General features: G+C 56.1%; 1 protein-coding gene across 2 annotated transcripts; it reads left to right on the forward strand.

The window, feature by feature from the left end:
* Window positions 1-1,410: 1,410 nt before the first annotated feature.
* Window positions 1,411-22,082, forward strand: LOC309631599 (uncharacterized protein). 2 transcript variants are annotated; one of them, XM_082398149.1, is made up of 6 exons: window positions 1,411-11,162; window positions 11,253-11,705; window positions 13,209-13,348; window positions 13,815-13,869; window positions 14,192-14,394; window positions 16,943-22,082. In XM_082398149.1, the coding sequence occupies exons 2-6, from the start codon at window positions 11,672-11,674 to the stop codon at window positions 17,063-17,065; spliced, it is 555 nt and encodes a 184-aa protein (XP_082254275.1). In that variant the 5' UTR covers window positions 1,411-11,162; window positions 11,253-11,671; the 3' UTR covers window positions 17,066-22,082. The 2 variants fall into 2 exon arrangements, with proteins under 2 accessions (XP_082254275.1, XP_082254276.1); XM_082398150.1 differs by lacking the exon at window positions 11,253-11,705.
* The last annotated feature ends 2,323 nt before the right edge of the window (window positions 22,083-24,405 follow it).

Below are 24,405 nucleotides of genomic sequence, written 5' to 3' on the forward strand. Positions count from 1 at the left end.
TGCCATCCAGCCACAGCTCAAGTTGTGCAATTATCTCAATAACTTCCTTGCGGTTCTGTTTAAAATCAAAGATTCAGTGAAGCCTTGCTTAGTTTTCATGCCTCATCAGCACATTGGTTCCTTCCTTCTGGAACAGTTCATTCAGGCTTGTTTTCCTGCCGTCGGTGACAGTGGCATTTGGAGAGGCTCAGGCACGTTTTGTAGAGCATCCCCTCAGATGGCCCTCACGCCCTGGCCCCTCCGTCTTTCAGGGCCCGGGCCCGTGTTCTGGCCGTGAGGGGCCGGTGCGGGAGGGGCCCGGCCGGCAGGTGCACTTGGCTCAGTGCGGCTCGCCTCCCGCATCCCTCTCCCTCCACTACGGGTGCCTCACCTCATTCGTGCCTCAGCAGAACACTGAGTAATGCTTGTATCATTTTAAACACCTTTCCAGGCATTTGTTAGCAGAAAGGCTTTCCAGAACTTCCGTTTTCACAAAATGGGAGTTAAACTCTATTGGTTCTGTGAGACTCCCTGGTGTAAGTCCTGTTCTCGCCGGCACCAGGGTACCTGGCCTGGGTGCCCGTCCAAGTCCTTTTCCGCTGGGACCAGGCAGTGACGTCCCGGCCCCGGGTCAGCCCTGTGCTGCTCTCACACCGGCCTGTGACTGCAGGGGACGCCAGGTGCCACCCTGAGCCTCTCCCCTTGCCGCGTAGGCGCCGTCTTCTCCCCGTGTCCTCACACCGGTTCCCCTGTGCGCGTCTGCGTCTTGATCTCCTTATAAGGACGCCCGTCGTATGGGATCGGGGCCCAGCCATGACCCACGGTTTTATCTTAATCACCTCTTTAGAGACCCCCACCTCCGAACGCGGTCACATCCTGAGGTCCTGGGGTCGGGACCCCAGCACACGACTCTCAGGGGACGCAGCTCAGCCTCTAGCGGGCACGAGCCGCTCCTCCCCTCCAGCCCCCCGGGGTTTCCAGCGGCCACTCCACCGGGTCGCCCGCGCACGCGGTCCGCACGCTCTCGCCTCTCCGCCCCCCGCCCCCAAGGCTTCCCTGGGCGCCGGGCCTCCTGAGGCCCAAAGGCGGCTTCGGAGCGGAGCGCCCTCGTTCCCCCCGAGGGAGCCTGCCTGGCGGGGCCGTGCCCTCCTGTGGACGCGGGGAGCCGACTCGGGCAGCCCGGCTGCGGAGGCCGCCGCCGCTTCCTCACGGACGGGGATGTCCCGCGGCCCCGCGTCTGCCGGGGGTCCCCGGCCCCCCCTCCTAGCTGGCGGATCGCTGCTTCTATAGAGAAACACAAGTCCCAGCCCCGCGTTTGTCCAGGGAAGCGCCTGGTCCCTGCTGCTGCTCTAACCCCTCCCCGCCCCTCCCCCTGGACGCTGCGGTCAGCGCACTGCCCCCCCCCCCCCGGAGGTGACTTCCCGGCCATCTCCACCTGAGGCTTGGGGTGGGGAGGGCAGGGTCCACGGCCCCGCTGGGACTGCCCCCAAGTCCGACAGGAGTAGCCAAGGCTCCTGGCACTTCTGTGGCTCCCAAGAGCCCCTGAGGGAGCATTTCCTAGAGGGCTTTGCAGAGGGTCTGCAGGTGTCACAAAAGCAGGAGCGAGGGAAGGGGAGAAATAGGAACACGTGGCTGGTGTCTGAGGCCCGAGGCCGGACCTCTGGTGGGCGAAGCCTCCCCAGGGTCTCCAAGGAGACAGGGCAGCTGCTGCCGGGCTGTGCCTCTGCCGGCCCAGAGCTGAGACCTGCCCCTGGTGAGTGTGGGGTTCGGGTGGGTGCCAGGGACGGGGACCACACACACCGACAGACCCGAGCACCCCCCCTCCTCCCGCCTGACAGATGCACCTTCATCTTTGCCGAAACCAAAGGGGTCCATCAACAGTTAAGCTTTTTGTAACTGAAGTTTGCAAACGTCAGGGATGAATCGTTACTACTTAGTGTGTCTGATGATCTGCTGATGGGCCAGAGCTCTCTGGGTGAGACTTAGGAGGCAAGTATCATTTATAAATCGTTACATATTTATTCCAGGGTTATTCTTCTTCCCTTTATTTCAGCAGAATAACTGATTATCATTTCATAATATTTTTCACAGAGCTTATAGTCTGTTGACAGTTATGATTTAAAGAACTGACACATAAAAGGTAGTTATAGTTCAGTGTATAAAATTTGAATTAAAAGTGTAAATTAAATGTAAAAATTAAAATATTAAGATTATACATGTTTTCTAAAAAGCTTTTCGTTCCAGAGTGTTAAAATTCTCTCTTAAATCTGAAAGGCTCCATGCAAACTAGAATTAATAAATATAAAAAACTTTAAATCAAAATTATTTTTAAAAATCTCAAATTTTATTTAATTTTAAAACACTTCAATCAATTAAATGGCATTCAACGTTATTGTAAAGATACAGCTCTTCTCGATTCTTGCCCGACGGCCGTCTGGCTACCAGCGTGAGGGAGCTGGCAGTTCACACACACAGTAGGTCTAGAACTGCACACGTATTCAAAGCTGAGAGTGACACGATGTCACAAGAGTCCTCAGCTGCCACGTGCAACCACCGCTAACTCAGGGTTCGTTTGTCACGACGTCTACAACCGCGCGTCGGAGCCCAGAGAGAAGCAAGAGGAAGGCTGCTTGGCCCTGCCGAGAAAAGCCTCCGAGTCCATCGCACACCTGCCGTCTCGGAGGGAGGCTCAGACAGTGAATTTGTCGTGGGTCTTGCTCAGGTGGCGCCTGGTGCGGGCAGGGGTGCAGCCCCGTGGTGGAGTGGCGGGGGGACCTGCCCTGGGGCCCCAGGGCCTCATTCCGCGGCTGCCCTCCCTCCTCACGCCTGAGACCCCGTCTGAGGCTGTGCTCTGCCTATCCCTTCCCGCCTGCTCTCAGCTCTTAGTTTTACTTTTAGGGCGATTCCTCAGCTTTTTCTTCCAAACATTCTATTAAAATTTTTATTTCACAGGAGTTCTTTTCGACTCTTTGTTCTTTTTGGTTTTAAATAGCATCTTGCTTTTTTTCCCCCCTTGGCTGCGATATTTTCTCTTATCTCTCTGGACAGTCTAATTATATTTTCTGTGAAGTTTTCTTCTGCCTGTAGTTTTTGTTCCGTAAATAAATCCCCCAGGCTTGGGCATCTCTGGATGTGCGTTGGTTTTAAGAGTCAGGCTCTTTGCAGCTGGCTTGGGCAGGTCCCGGCCATCTCACGGTGGGGCCTCCGAGTCTATCCCTACAGCCTCCTTCTCGGGAGGCCGGCGCCCTTGCAGAGGGGCCCCGGTCTTGCTCGGTGTATGAGCCTTGCTGCTCTGTGTCTGGATGCTGAGGGCCAGGCCTTTCATATCTCGGTGTGCAGGCTTTTGTGGACGGCCCCCTTCATCAGGGCTGGCCCCTGCCCTCAGCTGGTCCTGGTGTCTCAGGCCAGAGACCTCTGGGTTGCCCTCCCTGGGGTGAGGCTGTCTTGAGCTGGGTCAGGGAGGGTGGGCTCTTAGCTGTGCAGCTGGACCGGGGGCCTGCGGGGACCCCCTCCCGAGTGGAGGGCTGCTGCACAGGAAGCGCTGGGGAAGGCAGGCGCGTCCCAGCCCCGTCTGGAATGTTCTCAGCTGAGAACGCTGCTCCTCAGGGCCGCAGCTGTGCGCGTGTGTCTGTGCACACGTGTGTGTGTGTGTGTGTGGCCCCACCCTCTCGGCCCAGCCCGTCAGCTCTGCAGGGCCATCTGGCTCCATCGCTCTCTGCTGGGCCGGCGGGGGCTCCAGTGAGACGGCACGTAGCCGGCCTCTCCCTTGCCTTTCAGGGTCACTGGACCCACGGTCACCCCCGTACATGTCCTGCCTGCTCGGCTCCCTGGGGAATCCAGCGGGTGGCACCCCGCCCCCCAATTCCAGCCCTTCCCCCAGCCTTCAGTCCCGAGACTTCCCGTGTCTGTGACTTGAAAACAGCTGCGCTGCCCCCACTGCACCCCTGCACCCCTGCACCCCACCAGAGACCCTGACACCCACCGCACCCCTCTGTACCCACTGCACCCACTGAGGGAGTCGCTTTCTGCAGTCATTGCTCTGATGAGTGCATTCGGACGAGCGGGTGAGCTTTCCAGCTTCCAGCAGTTCCTCCTCCTCTGCGTCCAATTGTCTTCTCCTCTCCTCATGGATTAAACCCTTACAGGAGCCCCAGAGCTCTTCCAGCGCTGTTCTGCGTGGCCCAGTGCACACGTCTCTCCAGAATTCACCACAATTCACCCCGGGTAACTTTGAGGGGCATGAGGTTTGGGAACTAGGGGTGCCGGGTGCTGCAACCCACAACCGAGGGCAGTGCTGGATGGAAGGGGAGGCTCTCCGGTTGTCGTGCTGTTTGGTGTTGTGTAGACGGACACGGGTGGGAGGTGGATAGTGGCGTTCGCCCTGGAGACACAGCCCCAGACACCGGGCTTGTGCCCAAGGGGTCACCAGGAGCAGTCCCTGGGAGGGGGTCGCAGGGGGTACCTGGGAGGGGGTCACAGGGCAGGGGTGGCAGGAAGGGGGTCACAGTGGAGTCCAGTGTCTTGGGACTGGTCTTCCCCCCGAGCAGGAACTTGGATTTACCCAGATTCTCGGCTGTCCAGCAGTGGGGCCGGGGCCCCCCCTTTCCCAGGCTGGTGTGCAGGCGGGAGAGCTGCTGCAGGGCCACCAGGACCATCTCAGCCCCTTCGGGTTTGACAGGTGCCTGGAGATGTGACCCCTTCCTCAGGCTGGATTAGACCCAAGCCCTCTGAGACGTTCCATCATGTTCTGTGTTTGCCTCAGCTCGTTCTGTCCCATGTTCCTGGAATTAGCACCCAGTTGTTAAGAAGTCATTCGTGTCTCCAATAAATTCCATCTTGTTCTTTAGGGTTTAAATGGTAGCATTTTCTTTTTCATGAATCTAGAGCCAAATCCTGAAGGTGGGTGTGTCCCCCCCTTCTCCGGGGAGATTTTCGGATCAGGCGAGTTTGGTGACGATCTGCCCACATCCAAGGAGAGGCAGGTGGTTTAAACCAGACTTGCCCCCTTTTAAACCAAGGTTGCAGGCGTCCCGGGTGGGTGCGCCCTTCGGGATGGAGTCTCTTGAATGCCTGGAGGTGGGAGGAGTGAGAGTGGCAGGGTCACGCGGACCATCAGAGGTTGGCGGGGGAGCTTCCTCTCCCAGAATCTTCATTTCCCACTTATCTCGGCAGAGAATGACAGTGGCGGTCACTCCACACAGGGTCTGGGAGGAATCAGGAGGGCAGGCATCAAACACGGATGCCAGAGTGCAGACCCGAAGGGGAGAGCCCCTCCGACGGTGGGGTTGAGGTCACGCACGGCGCACGGACGCCCAGCGCTCTCTGCAACATCGCGGCTGAGAAAGTGCCACACGTTTTGAGGGGCTGCAATGTGCAGACACATGGGTGGGAAAAACAGGAATTGTTTTAGGCAAGAACATACAACTCAATTCTGCAGACAACACACGTTCAGTGGGAAGGACAGCTTAGGATTACATAGGGTGTATGGATTTGTTTTTTAATCGCAGATGAAGTTAGCTTTTCCCCAAAGCCCTCTCTGTACGACAGCTGGGGATGTTGCGTGTGCCCCGTGGTCCACGGGACCAGCAGGCAGACGCCCGCCATCAGGATGGGAACCTCTGGTGGCTGCTGGAGATCTGCCGTGTTTGTGCCTCAGCCTGACATGGGCGGAGGGGGTGCAGAGCAGCAGGGGGACAGTGAAATTTTTGTGGGGGCCCTTCAACGGACACAATAACTAGGTTAGAACACGCGGGATACCTCTACCTAATGAACCAAATTGCAATACTGTCCCGAAACCATTGTAATCAGATGTAAAAGCCCATTTCCGTCTGAGCACAGCCCTGCCCTGTGGTGGGAGACTGGCTGCCCTTGGAAAAACCCAGAACGAGCTCTGCTCTCCCTTCTTTGATGTGACGACTCCACATCCAATCACTCAGGGTGTTATGGGCAGGGTCTACCGGCAGGTGACGGCAGACTTTGTGTTTTGCGCAAGGCTGGCCGTGGAGTGTGTGTGTGTGTCTCTGTGTGTGTGTGTGTGTGTGTGTGTCTGTGTGTGTGTGTGTCTGTGTGTGTGTGTGTGTGTCTGTGTGTGTGTGTGTGCGTGTGTGTGTCTGTGCGTGTGTGTGTGTGTCTGTGTGTGTGTCTGTGTGTGTCTGTGTGTGTCTGTGTGTGTGTGTGTGTGTGTCTGTGTCTGTGTGTGTGTGTGTCTCTGTGTGTGTGTGTGTCTGTGTGTGTGTCTGTGTGTGTGTGTCCGTGTGTGTCTGTGTGTGTGTCTCTGTGTGTCTGTGTGTGTGTGTGTGCGTGTGTGTGTCTGTGCGTGTGTGTGTGTCTGTGTGTGTGTCTGTGTGTGTCTGTGTGTGTCTGTGTCTGTGTGTGTGTGTGTGTGTCTGTGTGTGTCTGTGTGTGTGTCTGTGTGTGTGTGTCTGTGTGTGTGTGTGTCTGTGTGTGTGTGTCTGTGTGTGTGTCTGTGTGTGTGTCTGTGTGTGTGTGTGTCTGTGTGTGTGTGTCTGTGTGTGTGTGTGTCTGTGTGTGTGTGTGTGTGTCTGTGTGTGTGTGTGTGTCTGTGTGTGTGTGTGTGTGTCCCTGCGAGATTTTTCTGAGACAGGCTGCTGTTTTCCTGCATTCAGATACTAGCCTGATTAATTTTCATATCCGGCTGACTGTGCATCTAAGTCAGTTGGAGATGTGTCTCAAGAGGAAAGCACTAACAGGCTTTGTGCCAATTTGCAGTTTAAGTGAAGGGTGCCTCTAATAGGAGCTGGAGGCTTTGTACTAACCCCCGACAATGGAGAGAGTCCGCCTGGGTGCTGATTACTTAGCCAGCCCCCAGATACATTCACAGGCCTATTGAAATTCCAATCACTCCCTCCTACTCTTCCCACCTATATAATTGTCAACTGGCCCTTATCATCATTTATTATGCAAAATTGAATTTTTTGAAGCGTGGAGAATGAAGTAATTTCATATGCAAACAGTCAAAACTCTCATGTGTATTCTGATTCTGTACATGTTGATAAATTCACTTATGATGAGTGACAGTGTGAGATTTTGGGGTCGGGCCGGTCAATCCATGGAAGACACTGATGAAAATGATAAACTAAATGCCAGAAGTGTCCCCGACGCATCTTGGGATGAATGTGCAAAATGTCAGTCTAGCTGACGTCTATTAATAACTAAATATGATTGTGTGTGATGAGCAGAGATTTCCATGGTGATTGAAGGAGGGTTTCTTCTGCTCTTTCCAGCTGTCGCTGCTTAGAAATTCCTATTGCTTTTTTACTAATATATGCAGAATGACCTTTTAAACCTTCTAACGGTTAAAGCTCCTGTTCTTCGTAGCTCCCCAGTCGAGCTGGGGGCTCACGTCCCCTCCACATTTGGGGCCAGCGTCCTAGCCTTTGTCATAGGTCCCTTGTCCCCATTTTCCCCACCACAGCCTCCTGTCCGAGCTCCAGGGTGGACGGTCCTGGATGGCTGTCTCCTTCTGTTCCCTGGGGCCGGCTGCTCTCAGGGCCCGAACCGGTGTCACCTGTGGTCCCAGCATCTTGGGACACGGTGGGAGGGGAGGCCCATTCTAGACTCTCCCCGGGGAGAGCTCGCAGCTGCCTGCGAACCGGAGAGGAGCTCACAGAGGTCAGTCGCGGCTGCTCTGGAGCCTGAGAGGAACCCAAAGCTCACCCCACCCCCTACCGGGGCAAGGTGAACGCCAGGAGGCGTGGGGCTGAACCGGCTTCTGGAGAAGCCCAGGTCCTGGGGGAGGAGAGCCCACTGGGAGCTGTCAATCAGAGCATCTCTGTGGTCACGGACGAGGTACATTGCCATCAGCATCATTCCACGCTGTGAGCTGTCAGTCACAGATACTTTCATGGAGCATCTATAAATGCTCCCAGTGTGTGCTGGGGGCAGGAAATGCGCAGGTGATGCGGGCAGGGTCCCCCCTCCCCAGGACAGCAGACTCAGAGCAATAAAGGCAGCAAAACGAGGTGACCAGAGTGCGGAGGCACCGCCTCTACTGAAGGCCTCCCAGAGGGCTGATGGAACTGAGGGTGCTGCTCCCGTCATTCTGAGCCGGCAAGTCTGGGTGGGTCCCGCTCTTACCCAAACGCCCGGGTGCTCCTGACGCCCTCGCTGCTCTGGCCACGGCGGGAGGAGTGGCGTCTTCCCTCCACCTTAGGGCGGCGCTTAATTCTTGAAACATCTGTCCTAGGGCACATTCCAGGTCCAAGTTCCAATACAAAGTAGGGAGTAGACCCTTCAAAATGCATGTGTGGTGCTCGATGCTGGTACAATGAACACTGTTGATGAAAAAAAAGAAAAACTTGAAAAGTTAAGCTATAGAGATCCACGAAGGGGAAGCAAACAAAGCAGGACACAGCAGGACCACAGCCAGTGGAAGGGCGGGTGCTTCGTGGTGACGCAGCCTCCCTCCCACTGGTGCCTGCGAGGACAAAGGAGGAGAATTCAGTAAAACGCATCGTAAAGGCAAATTCCTGTGGCCAGTTGGGGGCTGAATTTTGTGCCCCCCCCCAATGTATGTTAAAGTCCTGACCCTGTACTTGGAAGCAGGGTCCCTGCAGGTATCACTGAGTTAAGAGGGGGGCATCCTGCAGGAGGGGCCCAGTCCGATACAGGCATCCGTAGAGGAAGGCAGAGAGGCAGACCTGCAGGGGACACCTGGCGATGGGGGCAGGGACTGGGGAGACACATCTGTGAGCCCGCCATGACCACAGAGGCAAGGAAGTCTCTCCCCTCAGAGCTTCAGAGGGAGTGCGGCTCACCCACCCGTCCGCAGACTTCTGGCCTCAGAGCTGTGCGGGACTCTATGTGCACCCCGGTACAACCCTTGCTACAGCAGGCTCTCAGTTTCCATAAGGAAGTCAGCTGGGGTTCCGGTAGGGATTGAGGTGAATCTGCCGATCAGCCTGGGGAATACTTCCGTCTTACCGGCGTCATGTCTTCCAATTCATGAACATGGGATGTCTTTCCATTTATTGAGAGCTTCGTTTCTCTCAACAATATTTTGTTGTTTTCAGAGTCTACGTTTTACGTTTCATCTGTTAAAGTTATTCACAAGTAATTTACTTTTCTTGGTGTTATTGTGCATGTAACTGTTTTCATAATTTCATGTTTTAGATTGCTCATTGCAAGTGTATAGAAATATAATTGATTTTTATATATTGACCTGTATCCTACTCTTTTGCTGAACTAACTTATTAATTGTGATAGATTTTTAGCAGATTCCTTGGGGTTTTGTACGTACCATATCATGTCACCTTTCCCACGTGGACGTCTTTTATTTCCTTTTCCTGCCTTACTGCCCTGGGTAGAGCTCCCAGCACATTTATGAATGGCCAGGTGAGAGTCGACATTTGTCTTCATGATCTTATGGGGAAAGCATTCAGACTTGCACGATGAAGTGTGACATTAGCTGTGGGTTTTCCTTTAGATGCCCTTTGTCAGGTTGAGGAATTTCCCTTCTATTCCTGGTTTGCTGTGTGTTTTTATCATGAAAAGATCTTGGGTCTGTCAAGTGCTCTTTCTGTATGTGTTGAGATGATCGTGTTGTTTTTACTTTTTATTCTATTGATTTGATGTATTACCTTAATTGATTTTCAGATTTCAACCACTCTTGCATCCCTGGGATAAATCCCACTTGGTCATGGTGCATAATTCTTATATGTTGCTGGATTCAGTCTGCTGGTGTTTTGTTCAGAATTTGTGCGTCCATATTCACACGAGACAGTGCTGCGCAGTTTTCTCATCTTGTGGTGTCTTTGCCTGGTTCTGGTATCAGGAAACACTGGCTCATAAAATGCTGCATATTCTTTAATAACATGAATACTCCCAGTCCGTCATTTAATAAAGTGCTTTAGAATTTTGCTAAGAATCCACATGAAATTTGCTAGTGTTGCAGTTGCTGAGTCTCCAGTCCTGGGACCGGGGGCAGGAGATGAACTGGAAGGTGTCCTTGAGGTGTGTTAAGGTGATGGTCAGCTGACGTCTCACGGCAGAAATGGTCCCCCTGAGAGGGCGCCTGGTGTGGGACTGCGGGCCCTCCCTGGTTCCGTGGTCCTGGCTCGCCTCTGCTTGTGGGGGAGGCCCTGGGCCCACGGGGGATGTGCTGTCTGCTCACGGTGCTCAAGCCCACAGGTCCCCTGTTTCTCTCCCGTCAGGGCTGGTCCCACGTGGGCGCCCCTCCAGGTGCTACTACATCCCTGTTAGGAAAAGGCCAAGCAGCTGCAGGGACGCGCTGGGGCCAGAGCCTCCGGGGTCCTGACGGTGGAGAACCCAGGACGCAGGGTGCAACCGGGGATGAGACGGGGCGAGCAGGACAGGCCCACTGGTTCCAGCCTGTCCCGGCTTCCTGCCTTCCCTGTGCCGTCTGTACATCTGGCCGCAGGAGGAAGAGGCGGCCACCCAACACCAGCTTTGCCTGATTTTCTCCTCGAGGGCGGATCCCACAGAGAGCAAAGAAACTGGGAATATGGCAGCCTTTTCGTGGGAGAAGAGCCTGGGGGGACTTCCCTGGCGGTCCAGTGGGTGAGACACCGCGCTCCCAATGCAGGGGGCCCGGGTTTTCGATCCCTGCTCAGGGGACTAGAGCCCACATGCCGCAACTGACACCCGGCGCAGGCAAATAAATATTTTTAAAAAACTGGGTTGTCTTTAAAAAAAAAATACATAAAGCGCCTGAGGAGGCTCTTTGTCTCTGAGATAAGGGGCCTCCTAGGCTGTTCTAGGACCCGGCATCCCGGCAGCAGCCCCACCCCATCCGCCGAGCTGCTGAAGCCGGAACACTGACTTTCGTGCTGGAATCCCCCACTCCTCGCTCTCCCACCGCGAGCCACGCCCCTGCCCACCGCGAGCCACGCCCCTGCCCACCGCGAGCCATGCCCCTGCCCACCGCGAGCCACGCCCCTGCTCACCGCGAGCCACGCCCCTGCTCACCGCGTCCACCGCCCGGCCGGCAGCTGCACGGCCAGGGTGACCACCTCCCGGCACCCGCGCCGTCCCCTTCAGGGGCCACCTCCCATCCCGCCTCTGGGTCCTGACACCCGGCACGTCCTCCGTCTGGGAAGCTGTCCCTGTCCCCCAGGTGGGCTCGACCGCATCCCTCCTCCTCGTCCACCGCCGCCCCAGCCTCCCCGCCTGCTTCGTCCCCTCCACAGCCTCGTCGCAGCCTCGTAAGTGACCCTCCCCGCCCCGCACCTGAGTGTGACACGGCAGGATTTTGCCCACTTGCTCACGGCCGTTGTGCCCCTCTGTCCATACAGCGTCTTTCAGATCAAGCATCCCAACAAACGCCTGCTGGATGAGGGCCCGGACAAAGCAGAAGCTGTCAGCGGGGTCCTTCGAGACCTCTGCTCCCTCAACCCCCTGCCTGGACCCTCCTGTGCGCTGATCGGTGATCTCGGCAGAGAGGCCACGCCCGTCCCTCTTAGCTGGTTTTCTTTAGGACGAGCAGCTCCACCCGTCTGGGCTCCCCGACCCTCTCCTGTGGAGCAGAGCTTCAGAACCCCGGAACTCCAGAGACGGGAAGATCTTTGACGGCATCCCGTCCAGGCCTTCTTTTCACTGGGGATAAACCTGAGTCCCGGATGCTGGAGCTGGCGGGTGGTCGCCAGGACCCTCCCATCACTCCCGCTTGGCTGGAGGTGCTGAAGTCCCTGTGGAAGTTTGCCGTCTGGGATGGATGAGCTCCTTGGAAAGCGTTCTCAGGATTCGAGGTGGGGAGACACAGGACTGGGGTCTTCAGCAGATCCCCTTCGAGGAACGGATAAAAGACTTCTTGCCACCTCCTCCTGGGATCATGTATAGACCATGCGTAGTTCTTGCTCGTACCCAAACCTCCCGTAATCAGTGAGAAAACCTGAGCTTCCTGAGGATGTCTAGGGTGAAGCTGGACGTGGGGCTGAATGCGTCCCCGGCACCCAGAGCTGAATACGTATTTGTTGGTTGAATGGAAGAATTTATCATTTTAAGCCTCTGGATCTCTTAGCTAATCCAGGAGTCCCGGGAAATGGGTCTTTGTGAAGTTTTGATCAAAGTATCCTTAGATCCCTCTGGAACAAGGCAGGATAGAAATAATAAGAATTGTAAAGATGGTGGATGTCAGAGCCAGGGGAAGGGGAGGCGCTCGTGGTTTCCCCCATTCAACAGACATTCACTGACCGCCTGACACGTGTGCAAGGCTCTGAGGATGCCGAGAAGAACGGCAAAATCCTGCCATAAGGCAGTTAGCAGCCTCATGGGGGGAGAGGTGTAAAGAAACCTGCCATAAGGCAGTTTACAGCCTCATGGGGGGAGAGGTGTAAAGAAACCCCGGGACAGCGCTGTGGGGAGGGATGCATGAGTGGTCGGCTGGCGAGTGTCAGGGGCTGGGAGGCTGAAGTCCCCACACTGAGCCCGTCTTTAAGGATCAGCCAGGGGTTCCTGGAGGGAGCAGGGGGGACGCTGCCGTCGTGGAAACAGCGTGGAAGAAGGTGGGGTCCGTGAGCTGCGGGAGTGGAGCGCGACCAGAGCACAGTCTGTGCCGGGGAGGGGTGAGGGCCGGCTGAAGGGCGGCGGGAAGGGTGTGAAGGGCCTTGGATGCATTTATCAGGGGACGGGGAGCCGCTGACGGCTGAAGTGACACCATCAGATTTGCCCTTGCAAAGATGGAGCCATGGTGGCATGGACGTGGATTAGGGGCCGAGGGAGACAGTGGGGGGGGGGGTGTCCTGTAAACACAGGAGAAGCAGCGAGAGGGTGGCCCCAGGCGACGGCGTGCGGATGGAGGGAGGGCGTCTGGAGGAATTTAGGATGGGGGCAACGAGGAGGATGGGGGGACAGAGAGGAAAGTCCAAGAAGACTTTCTGTGGGTGTCTTTGGAGGCAAACAGGGGGCTTACAGGGAAGATGTTCAGTTTTGCCACATAGAGTCGGGGGTGTGGTGGGTTTTAGGTGGAAAAGTCACGTGTAGCTACAGGTCGGGGGGAAGTTCGGGTGAGGACGGACACTCGGCCAGCGTGTGTGTAGCAGCTGATGTGGAGGCTTTCCGGGTGAAATGTAGCCAATTTGGAAAGGGAAATGGTGCCTGTGGTGGATGCCTGAAGCCGTTCCCAGAATCTATCCACATCACAACACCCCGTAGACGCAGGTAACGCTGTTCAATCTGCACAGGGTCTCGCACACATTGTTTTATTTGTCGTTGTAATTCGATCGACAGATGTGTTTGTGTCTTTCCCGCAGCACGATCCATCAATCTCCCACCAGCCCCTCTGCGTGAAAGGACCGCGCTTGACAAGACTCCTCACATGAGTGAAGATGAGTCTCCCTGCCTGGACCCCCAGGAGCTTCCCAAGGCTCGACCACCCTTCCAGGAACCAGGGGTAGGTGCCTTGCTGCGAGTCCGGGAGCAGAGCCTGTCAGTATAGTGAAATAATTCAATTTGTGCTATCCGGAACGATATTGGAGCAGAGGAAGATAAATCAGTAGAGATCAAGGGCATCCCAGGCAGGGTAGATGTGTGATGGCCTTGGGGGTCTCGGTGGCCCAGAGGAAGGCAGTCAGGAGAGGACTGCCCAGGTTGGGGGGCCGGTGGCTCGCGGGAGGGACACGCCAGCCTTCCAGCTGTGGGCCACCTGGCCACCGTGTTGCTTCTTCTTTGTCAAGATGGCTCAGCCCAACAAGGCCACTTTGTTTACTGTGTCATTCGTCTCTGGTTAGACCCCTTAACAGCTCCCGATGCCTCCAGGAGAACTCTAAGTCCTTAGCCTGATGCCAAGCCTGCATGCGGGTTCAAGCTCCCTTCCAAGCCTCTTCCCTGTTGGACCCGTGCCCTGCTCTGACCCACAGGTCTGCCCACGTCCCCCGTGTCCCTGCTGCTGGAACAGCTTGAAGCTCTCCCCAGGTGAGCAGCCCCCTGGCTTGACTCCTGCGCTTTTGCTGCCCAATCCCCTACCTTAGTTCTTAGGACACTTTTGGGTGACCTGCTCTGTGACCTCTGCTGTCACTTTCTTTTTTTTTTTTGCTGTCACTTTCTGAAGGGCAGGAACTGTTTATTTCACTTTGAATTCTCACTACACCCAGGCCAATGTTTTGCTCTGAGAAGGTGCTTACCTACAATGAATTAAAAAGAAAAAACCCTTTAGTCGTTTGGACACATTTCCCTCCTAGAATGAAATGTGTCGTGTCTTAACGGGAACTTCTCTAAAGTGGGGCTGCTTCTACAGACGCTCGCGGGAGAGACGGGGACCGAGTCACGAGCAGCGCGGCCGCTGGGTCTGCGCCACAGAGCAGCGTCAGTGGGGCCGCGCCACCACCGCCCGGCCATCTACTGCCACGGACACGCCTTCTGCGGTTCCCAGAGGGGAAGAAAAAGTGGAAAGAAAACCCTGCGGACGCAGACGGAGGCACACGGGGTCGTGTTCGAGAGGTATGCACGAGGGGCAGTTGCACTCTTTTTCCTTTGATTTAGGGATGTGGGAGTATTTGGGGAGAAGGAGGGACGAGGGAAGGATGGAAGGAGGAAGACCCGGTCTCGGAAGGCAGGCCTGCAGCCGCCCCAAGAGACACAGGGCCGCGCCGCCTCGGGGCACAGGCCGGGCTGGGGAAGGAAGGCAGGTGGGTGGGCCTCGCAGCCGCCGGCGGGTGCGGGAGGGATGCGTTGGGCCGGGACTGGAACTCTTCCAGCTTAAGGCTTATTAGCAGCATCAATCACCATGGTGTCACTTCCAGACGCCCTCTCCTCACCTAGTTTGCTAACCCTAATTCTTTATCACACCCAGAAGCTTGGATGAGAGATGGGTGTACTAATGAGTGCCGGCTGGCGGGCTCCGCGGGCAGGGCAGGGGCTGGGAGAGGGATGTCTTCTCCACCCGACAGGATGAACTCCTCCCTCCTGCGGGCGTATCTGCACCCCTCGATCCAGCCAGGGTTTGGCGGCCTGAGTGAGCCCCGGGGTTCTTCCCGGCCTCTCCAGAGGCCCGGCTCCCAGCGGCTCCCAGGCTTGTGCTTGGAAAGCACCTTTGCAGCTCAGAAAATACTGGCAGCAGTGTCTCCCTGCTCACTGTCGATCTCACCGCCAGCACCCTCTTTATGCTGTTGGGAAAACAGAAGGGAGGTCCACACGGGGTCTGCGGGGATGGTTGGGGGGAAGCGGGGAGAATCCCTCATGGGTACAGTTTATGGTATCGACTCACATCATTGACCCTGTGAGCAATCACCGGCCTGTATGAACGCGAGTCTATAAAATTAGGAAAGATCAGTGGCCGTTGAAAACCATCACGTCTGACTCACCTGCCATAGAACCCAGACTCGGGGAGTGCCGAGGCCACTCTTGCAGCCGTGCCCACCCTGGCTCGGCCCCCAGCCCTGGCCTGACCAGATCCACGCAAAACTGCAGCAGAAAAACAAAAAAACTGCATAGAACATTAGTAATGGCTGGGGTCCTGGACCTCCGCTGGGAGTGACCCTCGGAGTCCAATGGGGGAGCCTTCCAGCAGCTGACACCCAGCAGAACGGAATCCCTGTGCAGTGTTAGCCGGCACAGCGCGGGGACATGGTGGCCTTGGCCTTGGTCCGTGTGTGATCCGGGCTGAGGGGGAGCAGAGGCGGCTCCAAACGCCGGTGTCCTCGGGCTCCTGGAAATGGAAGCCGACGTTCCTAGTCTTCTTTCTGACAGAAGAGCAAGTGTGGCCAGGCTCCAGGTCAGATCTTCCGTGTCCTGGGACAGCAAAAGCCTTAGGCCCTCAGAAGTCCCGGAGGTTTGATTCTGCACAAAATCAGACCAAGGCCCCTGAGGACGTGAGCAAACGAGGCACCCGTGAGCTTCCCCTAAAGGAGAAGACCCGGCCCCCAGTGCGGTTGTGCTGGGCCAGGAGACCACGGCCTGCCCAGGTCAGTCTACACAGCCTTCGTCGCTGGCTCTGTCTACAAGGCCTGGGAGCCGGAGGGACCTGGATAAAAATGCTTTTACCGAGTCAGTGCGCGTGGGGCAGGCCAGCTGTGACTCAGCAGCCGGTGCAGAGATGCAGCCGGAAGTGATCCGGGAGCCACCCCGATCTCCGCTCCTCCCGGCGGCAGGTCACCAGCAGCAGGCTCTGGAGCGGGCGCGCCTGGGTCCAGCCTGGTGTGTGCTTGGCCACCTCTGTGACGGGGCAGGGCACGCGCCCACCGGCCGTGGCCGTGGGACAGTGCACGGCGGGCCCTGTGTGTGCAGAATGAGAGCCGCTTCCTTGTGTCCGGTGGACGTCCCGACCCTCCTGAGCGGTGACCGGCCCCACGGGCCGCCTGGGGGCCTCGCAGGGTCCGAGTCGCTCCCGCTGGCTGGTCCACTGCAGGGTTGACAGCTGGCTTTCTCCTGTGTGGACATGGCATTGACCCGCCAGCCCTCCTCCTGGGGAGCTTCCATGTTGGGAAAGGGGGCCGCGGGCCAAGTGAGAAATCGTATGTAGTTCAAGTCTGCGGGATTCTAACATATTTCTAGAAATTTTCTCCCTCTTTGCCCAGATGTTGCCTATGTTTTAACCTAGGAAGTCACGCAGTCCCTTTGGGCCCTGTGTCCTCGTGCGCGTGTGACGTGTGTGCATGTGCATCATGGTGCGTGTGTGGGTGTGTGTGTGTGCACGTGAAAGTATGTGCCTATATGTGAATACACGTATGTAGACATGTGTGTGCACAGCGCATATGTATTTGTGCACCGGGGTGCACACGTGTGTATGCCAGTTGCAAGATGCCCTCCGATGGCCTTGGCCAATGTGCTTCCTTCATTCCATCAGAGGGCATCTGGCGACTGCTAGGCCCTCGGATTCTATTTTTAGAAGCTGCCGCAGCCTTGGTCCTGCTGTTGCTTTGGGACCAACATGTGATGATCATGGCAAGTTGTTTACTATCAGTGGCCTCGCATTGGTTCAGTGCTGTGTGGTTTACAGGGACTTCCCCGTAATTCGGTCATTTACTGACTCGGGTGCTTCTGACCCCAGGCTGTGACTTCCGAGGGAGCCGTGAGGCCTGAGACGGTGCCAGGCGATGGAGGACACCTGCAAGTTGCTACCTCACGGCTTCACACCTATGCCTTTGAGGCCTGGAGGCCTTGGCAACAGTAGCTTCTATTGAGTGAAATGGTCAGGAAATGGGTCGTTTTGGTGAAATGAACAGCTTGGGGACCTGGAAGTTACTGCATTTACTATACGTGGAGCCCAAGTCTCCAAAGAGTTAAAATGCAGCTGGTGCCTTATTTCCAAACAGCAAATGTCTTAATAAGTCAGTTGTTTGAAATTCAGAATGTATTTCCTTCAGAGACAATGTCACCTATGGTGTTGCTGGCTCGAAAACACCCTTAGTGGCAGAAAACAACACTGCTGAAATATCAGGAATTGGACAAAACCAAAACCCACGGTGTAGCATGAGATTTTTCAAAATTATTTTGATCCCTGGTGGGCAAAGGAAGGATGTTGGATTAGGGGTCTGCGGGGCGAGGGCTGGGCAACGCTGCAGGGCGGTCTGGAAGCAAAGGGCTTTTGAGGGGCAAGTCCCCGATCCACAGACAAGCCTGGCGCACCGTCAGAGTTATGGCTTAACTCTGCTCTGTGTAAATGATCGTTAGCTTTTCAGCAAAGATTAGAGAGGTTTGTAATTTTCAAAGGGGATGAAAGGGGAGAATGAAATGGAGCAACTCTGTATGGACAGAGATTTCCCCGAGTGCAGAGGTCAGATCAGCTGGGCAGGTGTGATTAGGAAGTTATGGCTGGAGAGACGGCCAGCGAAGGACGCCTCTTCTCAGCTGAGTTCACCGCCGGGTCCCACTCTGGTCGCTCAGGAAGCCCACGTCTTCCCACAACCTCCCGCCTCCCCCGCCTCCCCAGGGCTTTGGGTGGGGCCCGGCCCTGACCTCTGGCCTCTAGAAGGTGGGCCTGAGTCCTGGAGGCCACTTCCAGGCCTGGCCCTAAAAGTGCCTGTGACCGTCTGGGTCCCTGGGACCCACAGCAGCAGTGGGGCTGCAAGGAGGCGGCAGGTTGAACCCGCTTCCCTCTCCAAAGCGGGTCATTCTCACTAGGCGTGTTCGAGATATTTTGGCAGGTTGACTGTAATTCACCCGGGCAAGTTCTTCTTTGCATTTGTCCAGCTTGGGGCTCCTTGAGTTTCTTGAAACTGTAAAATTATGTCTTTCATCAAATTTTGGAATCTTTTTACTATTAATCTTCAAATATTTTTTGCCCCCTTCTCTCTCTCCTCTTTGTCTGGCACTCCAATCGCATGAATGTTTGACCTTGTGATATGGTCTTGCAGGTTCCTGAGGTTCTTTGTTATTTTCTTCTGCCTCATGACAAATCACCCCCAAATGTGGTATTGATAGATTAAAACAATGGGGGAGGGATACGTTAGGAGTTTGGGATTAACATATACACACTACTATATATAAAATAAGTGAACTACGAGGAGCTACTGTATAGCACAGGGAACTATAGTCAATACCTTGTAATAACCTATAATGGAGAAGAATCTGGAAAAGAATATATATATATTTATATGTATAACCGAATCACTTTGCTGTACACCTGAAACTAACACAACATTGCAAATCAGCTCTACTTCAATTTAAAAACCACAATAATAATAGTGAGTTATTATGTCTGCACGGTTTTCGTGGGTGAGCAGTTTACAATACAGGGTACTGCGGGGACCACTTCCTCTCTCCATGGCGTCCGGCGCTTCAGCTGGAAGACGGAGGCTGGACTGACCTGAGATGCCTTCCCCGCACACCTGGCCAGCAGTGATGGCGGTGGGCCGGGGCCTGGCTGGGCGATTGGCAGGTCACCCATGCGTGGGCTCCCGCACACACAGTGACTGGGTCTGTGGGTGACCACGTGAGACAGAGGAGAGGGCAGAAGTCACCTGGCCTCCAGTGTCACCCCTGCTGCTTCCTTGTGTTGGAGGACCTTATGAAGGCCTGCAGGTGCCTGCCCAGCCGGAGACTCTGGATTTTATGTTCCCGTTCATTTGTTTCAGCAGCAGCTCAAGGGTTGACCTCAGACTACAAACCCTGCCCCTGGGGTGGCAGCTCCAAACCCAGTTCAGGAGCTCATCCTCGGTGGGGCTGCTCTGAGTCCTGCGCTTGCCTCTGCAGGGGCTGGCGGGGATTGGGGCCGAGTTTGAAGGCCCCCCTTTTGGATTCCTCCCTCACTTTTCAGAGGCTGTGGTTGCCCTGGATTCCGGGATCTGGCTGCTCAGGCCAGAACAGCTACAACTGAGGCAACAGCTACAGGCTGCCCTTGGGATAAAACGAGGAACTCATTCTGTGCTGTTCTCTTGTTCAGGGGTCGACCCCCTCCAGAATCCTGCCTGCTGGATTTCACTATCTACTGCCATGGGTAGATTTTATTTCCCCCCAGGGTTTGCAGTTGGGCCTGCAGAACAGTCCACGTGGTAGGGACTTACGTGGCCCCAATGGAAGCAGAGTCCAGCGCCTTCCTCCAAAGACGGGGCACGTGAAGCCCGTGCTCCAGCTCACGTCCCCCCTCACGACCCCTCCGCCTCACGGCCTCCCCTCCCTGCCACGCTCTCTACTGGCCTGGTCCAGCTGCCCAGTTCAGGGGGCACGTTGACGTTGCCGTGATGGGAATTGTGCAGTGCACAACCTGCACTGCTCTCTGGGTGGCCCGGCCCACGCGCTGTTCGACCTCCTGAACCTCCCTCCTGCTTCCTTCCCCCCGAGCCTGACCCCAGGCTTCAGCCAAGTGGCGGGTCTCATCCACCCTCACTTCCAGGTTGGGGCCCCATGTGTTGCTCTCTTCCCCGCCGGCCCCACCCCTCTTATTATCCGACCACCTGGGAGTGGGATCACGTGTCCTGAGCCAGGTGGCCTGAACACCTGCCCCATCAACTGGCCGTGTGCCCTCGAGAGGCCCCTCTCTGTGCCCCGGTGTCCCCGTCGGTGAAGGGAGGGTGACAACTCACCTGCCCTGGGGGGCAGTCGTGTGGGGCACCCCGCACAGCGGCCGGCTGCTCCTGTTCCTGCCTCTACCCGCTCCCACACCGGGAAGTCGGGCCTCACCCCTCCCGGCTCGCAGCGTCTCCAGGGCCTGCTGTCGCCCTGGCTCAGCAGAGGTGGATGTGAACTGGGGGCGCTTCCCGGGGTCCCGGCTGCTCGCTGTCTATGCCCGCGAGGGTCCTCTCCCAGCCGCCGGCCTGCCGGCCACGCTGGCACCCTGCGGTCAGGGGGGTAGAGCGGGTCTCCTGCTGCCGCCCGAGGGCCCGACCCTGATGCACACAGAGGCCGTTCTCACCGCGTCCCCTGAGAGCCGGTGACACACGGGCAAAGTCTAATGGAACCCGTGCACAAATATGACAAGTTTTTTCTTTTAACTAATAAAACAGGTTACTTATCACATGGCCTGAGTTGAAAATTACTGAGTCTAAAAATGCTGAACAGGGTTTAATTTTAGCAAATGATCGTAAACCAAGCGCTTATGAAAGGCGACTTTTTGTTCCCAAACCAAAAGGACACCCTCCGCTTTTAGATAAAAAGAGAAATTGCTCAGGGACCGGTTGTTCCAGAGCAGACCACCTCCTAGTCTGAGGGTCACCAGAGGCGTCCACACTCGTCCCCAGGCCAGGCAGGGGGTCTGCGGCCCAGGAGGGCGGCGAGGGCCTTTCACCATCAGGGCCAGCGGGTGCCTCAGGGACACTGCCCATGGGGTCCTGATGCACACGGGCCGCTGCGAATTCTGAGGAGACAACCAGGAGAGAGAGTGTGTGTGTGTGTGTGTGTGTGTGTGTGTGTGAGAGAGAGAGAGAGAGACACGGGGTTGGGTGGGGGCAGAGAGAGACAACCAGAAGGTCCCTCGGCCCAGCCCCCTGCAGAGCCCTGATGGGTGGCAGAGGCTGTTGTGGGCACCCCAGCACAGCTGTCACCTGACCGCAGCCCCACGAGAGACCCCAGTGATACCTATAGTTGAGCCCAGTGACCACCAGAATCATAAGAAATAATAAAGTGGTTGTTGTCTGAAGTCGCGGAGTTTGGGATGTTTGTTACACGGCGATGGCTGATGGGTGCAGAGGCGCCAGTGGGAAGAAGCTCGCAGGGTGGTCTGGGAGATGGAGATTGCACCCTGGCCCGGATTCCGGCCTCCACCTTCCTCTGGGCTCACGGTGCTTCCCAGCCCTCCTGGCCCAGCGTGGGAAGCCCTCTCAAATCTCATGTCTGGACCCCAAACTCTGGGACCACCAGCAGGGGCTCCTCTCCCCTCCTGGCCAGGACTGGGCAAGCCTCAGGGTAGGGGCTCTGGACCACAGACCTGGGTGTCTTCCCTCCCTCCCCCTTCTCTCATTCCAAACCCTCCTTGGCCGCCTCCAGGCCCAGGTCCCTGCTGCAGGCGCCACATGCTGTGCTGTAGCCACACACGTGTTCTGTGTGCATCTCGGCTCATAGCTGGCCTTGCCCAGGATCTGCTGGAACCGGGGTCATCATGGGGTGGGGAGGGACAAAGGCATGAGGGACCTGGCAGGGCAGGTCATTGTCTGGGTCCATCAGGACTTTGACCAGATGGACAGAAAAATACCTTCTGGCCAAATGGCTTATGACCAAACATGATAATAAGAGCCAGTCCATGTTGAGCAGAAACCAAAGAGCTCCATCCCAGATAGCGCTTTGGACCAATAATTCCGTAGTTATAACTTTATTATTAGAAATCAAAGCAGTCAAAATTAAAGTTGTAAGAAGTTTGCGTAGCAAAGCGATTACATCTCGGCACTGCCAGCTGCTGGCCCGTGTCTGCTGTCCCCGTGTCACACGTCTGTCATGAGAGAGCCTTTCCTCTGACCCAGGTCCATGGGAAGCAGGAGACTTTTGGTCCCTCATACAGTTTTCTTTTCCTCATAATCGCTATATGTTTCACATCTGAACCAAAGGTGACTTTTTCTGGACTTAACTGGATGTCAATCTGGACATTTTCCTATTTGTGAAATTGTGAAATTGCAGAGTTAACATTCAGCTTTCCATTCGTTCTCAAAAGCTGAGAAGTATTCTCAAGTTAGAATTGTTTTTGACGTTCTAAATACAGGCAAATTGTTGAAGAGTCTTAAATGTGATTTGGCTTACTTTCATACTTGTACACCAAACATTTTTATAGAGATTATACATACGATCTAATTTGGTCTCTGTTATTCTGCCTCATGTTATCATTCATATTTTTATGCATATTTTTTGACCCCCAAAGGATGTAATATCCCCCTGAAGTTTTCCCACTGGTTCTCTGCCTGTTCACCTAAGTGTCAGTGGTCCCCGGCCCGAAGGCTGGCAGACGCCACGGCCTCCTTGCAGGACAGTCCCTGTGGTCCTGTGCCTCAGTCCCCTCCACCCCTGCTGGTTGATAAGCTGTGACCTGCGTCTCGCTGGGGCGGGAGGGGTGTGCGGCCTGGGAGGCTGAGGGCGGCCGGGAGAAGACGGGCGTCTCCCAAACATGCCAAGGGCTTGTGGACTCCGCCTTTACTTCAGATCAAAGAAAACGCTTTTGATTTCCTATTTTTGTTAACACTAAATTTGAAGGTTGACCTTTAAAGCTACTTCTGTCTCCTGCTCAAAATGTCTCTGCCCCTTCGGGTTCTGGTACTGAAATCAAAATTTAGTAAGTTGTGTGGAAGGATGCAGTCATTTCTGGCTTTGGCCAAACACTCACTGTGCTGGTAAAGCTTCTCTTACCGTCAAACTTTACTGCCCTTCGTCTGGTTTCTGACCTTTCAGATGCCGTGATAATCACTTCTCCCACGATCGTGGGAGCCCGGAGCCTGGAAACCAGAAGTTCCCCTCTTGGGCACATGGGGCAGGGGTCTCCCTCCAACTGCACTCGGTAATTTGGGGGGACCACCTTCCTGACCTTTTGTTTCAAAGATTTCGACGCATAAACGTCCCAGCCTTGGGGCTTCGCTGCCGGCCTGTTAACAGGAGGAGGTCTTTCCCCGCGATGATTCCTGGTTTGTGGGAAGATGCCTTTGGTGTGTGCTCAGCGGCAGAGCACAGACAGCGGGGAGTGGGGTGGTCGGGCCACCCCGTTAACTGACTGCTCACACAAACTTAACGCACGACATTTCTGGGAAAGGAGGCTTGTGCGCACCATTCCCCAGACTGACCAAGAAAAGCTCCCCCAGAGCAAACTCACCGTCTCAGCTCGGGGCCACTGCCACCAAGTCCCGCAGACTGGGGGCAGAGGAGCGCTCTGCCCCAAGCTCCGCCACACCGGGCGCTCCCTGCCTGCTGGCCCCGCTAACTGTTCAGGAGGGAAAGGGGAGGGGACAAGAGGTGCCTGGGTTTTGTGCCCGCCCCCCCCGCCAAGCCACCTCGTGTGGAGCAGCCCAATGGGCAGAGGCAGCAGCAGACAAATAACTTCAAGGCCGCGCAGCAGTCATTGGGGAAGTGGTGGCGGCTTGAATGTGTACAGCTGCCGCAGGGGGGCGTGGCGCCTGGGCTCTGGGTGGGTCTCTACTCTTGAGCCCACAGATTTGTCGGGGTGGAGCATGAGAGGAAGAGGGGTCACCACGGACCCCGTCAGTTCGCTTGGGCATCTGCACGTTGCAGCTGCCACCATGGACACGGGAGGACCGAGGGGGCCACCGGGAGTCTGGCTGTGGCCTCGTAAGGTCTGGACGGCAGCTGGACAGCACAGTGGCTGTCAGGGCGCAGGTCCGGGCTCCAGGGACTTTACGGGGCATTTCAGGTGCACGAGAGCGTGTGGGAGGGGTTGGTCCCTGAGGATCGCAGAACAAGGACCAAAATCCGTGTCTGTCTGAATTTACCATCTGCTTCTCAGCCCTTCTGAGTTTGGGGACAGGACTGGGATGTGGGGTTGGCTCTTGGTAAAGAAGTCACTTGAGGACGATCAGCAGACGCTGGGGGCGGGGGTGTCAGGTGGTCTCTGGAGCGCGAGTTCTCTGTGTGATGGGCGTTGCCTCAAAGTGTTATTTCAGTCTTTTATCTTGTTCCAAAATAGAACTTGGAGCAGTTTGCAAAGACTGACACATGGAGGGGTCAGGGCAGGGATGACGGGTTGGGGAACGTGGCCCAGGCTGTGCGCCCCTGGTCGCTTGCGCTCTCTCTGCACCCGTGTTCCCACCAAGCCCGAGGCTGAATGTTTCTCCAGACCGCGGACCCTGACGCTCCTGCGGCACTTATTAACAAAACCAGATGCCCAGCTCCTCCCTCAGGCCCCAACTCAGTAGGCTGGGCCCTGGAATCTGCCCCTTGGCTTCCCCATGACCCTCACAGCTGGACAGCCGGGGGCGGGGGTCTCTGTGCCATCAACTCTTGGCCACCTCCCTGTGCACGTACAGCTGCTGCTCAGCCTCGTGTGCGGCAGGCCAGGCACCATTGCTTCCTGCCGCCCGAGTGCAGTTGTGCATGTTGTGCACTGCACAAGGGGCCTTGGCTGAGGGGACAAACTGGGGCTGAAAC

Source organism: Balaenoptera borealis (assembly GCF_965194805.1).
Source record: "Balaenoptera borealis genome assembly, chromosome: 7".
Lineage (NCBI taxonomy): Eukaryota > Metazoa > Chordata > Mammalia > Artiodactyla > Balaenopteridae > Balaenoptera > Balaenoptera borealis.

Bases quoted from the DNA above. Each gene is read 5' to 3' on its own strand.
- LOC309631599 (XM_082398149.1), top strand. From the start codon at position 11,672: ATGAGCTCCTTGGAAAGCGTTCTCAGGATTCGAG. The intron at 11,706-13,208 runs GTGGGGAGACAC...TCTTTCCCGCAG, and splicing joins AAGCGTTCTCAGGATTCGAG to CACGATCCATCAATCTCCCA. The intron at 14,395-16,942 runs GTATGCACGAGG...TTCTGACCCCAG, and splicing joins CACGGGGTCGTGTTCGAGAG to GCTGTGACTTCCGAGGGAGC.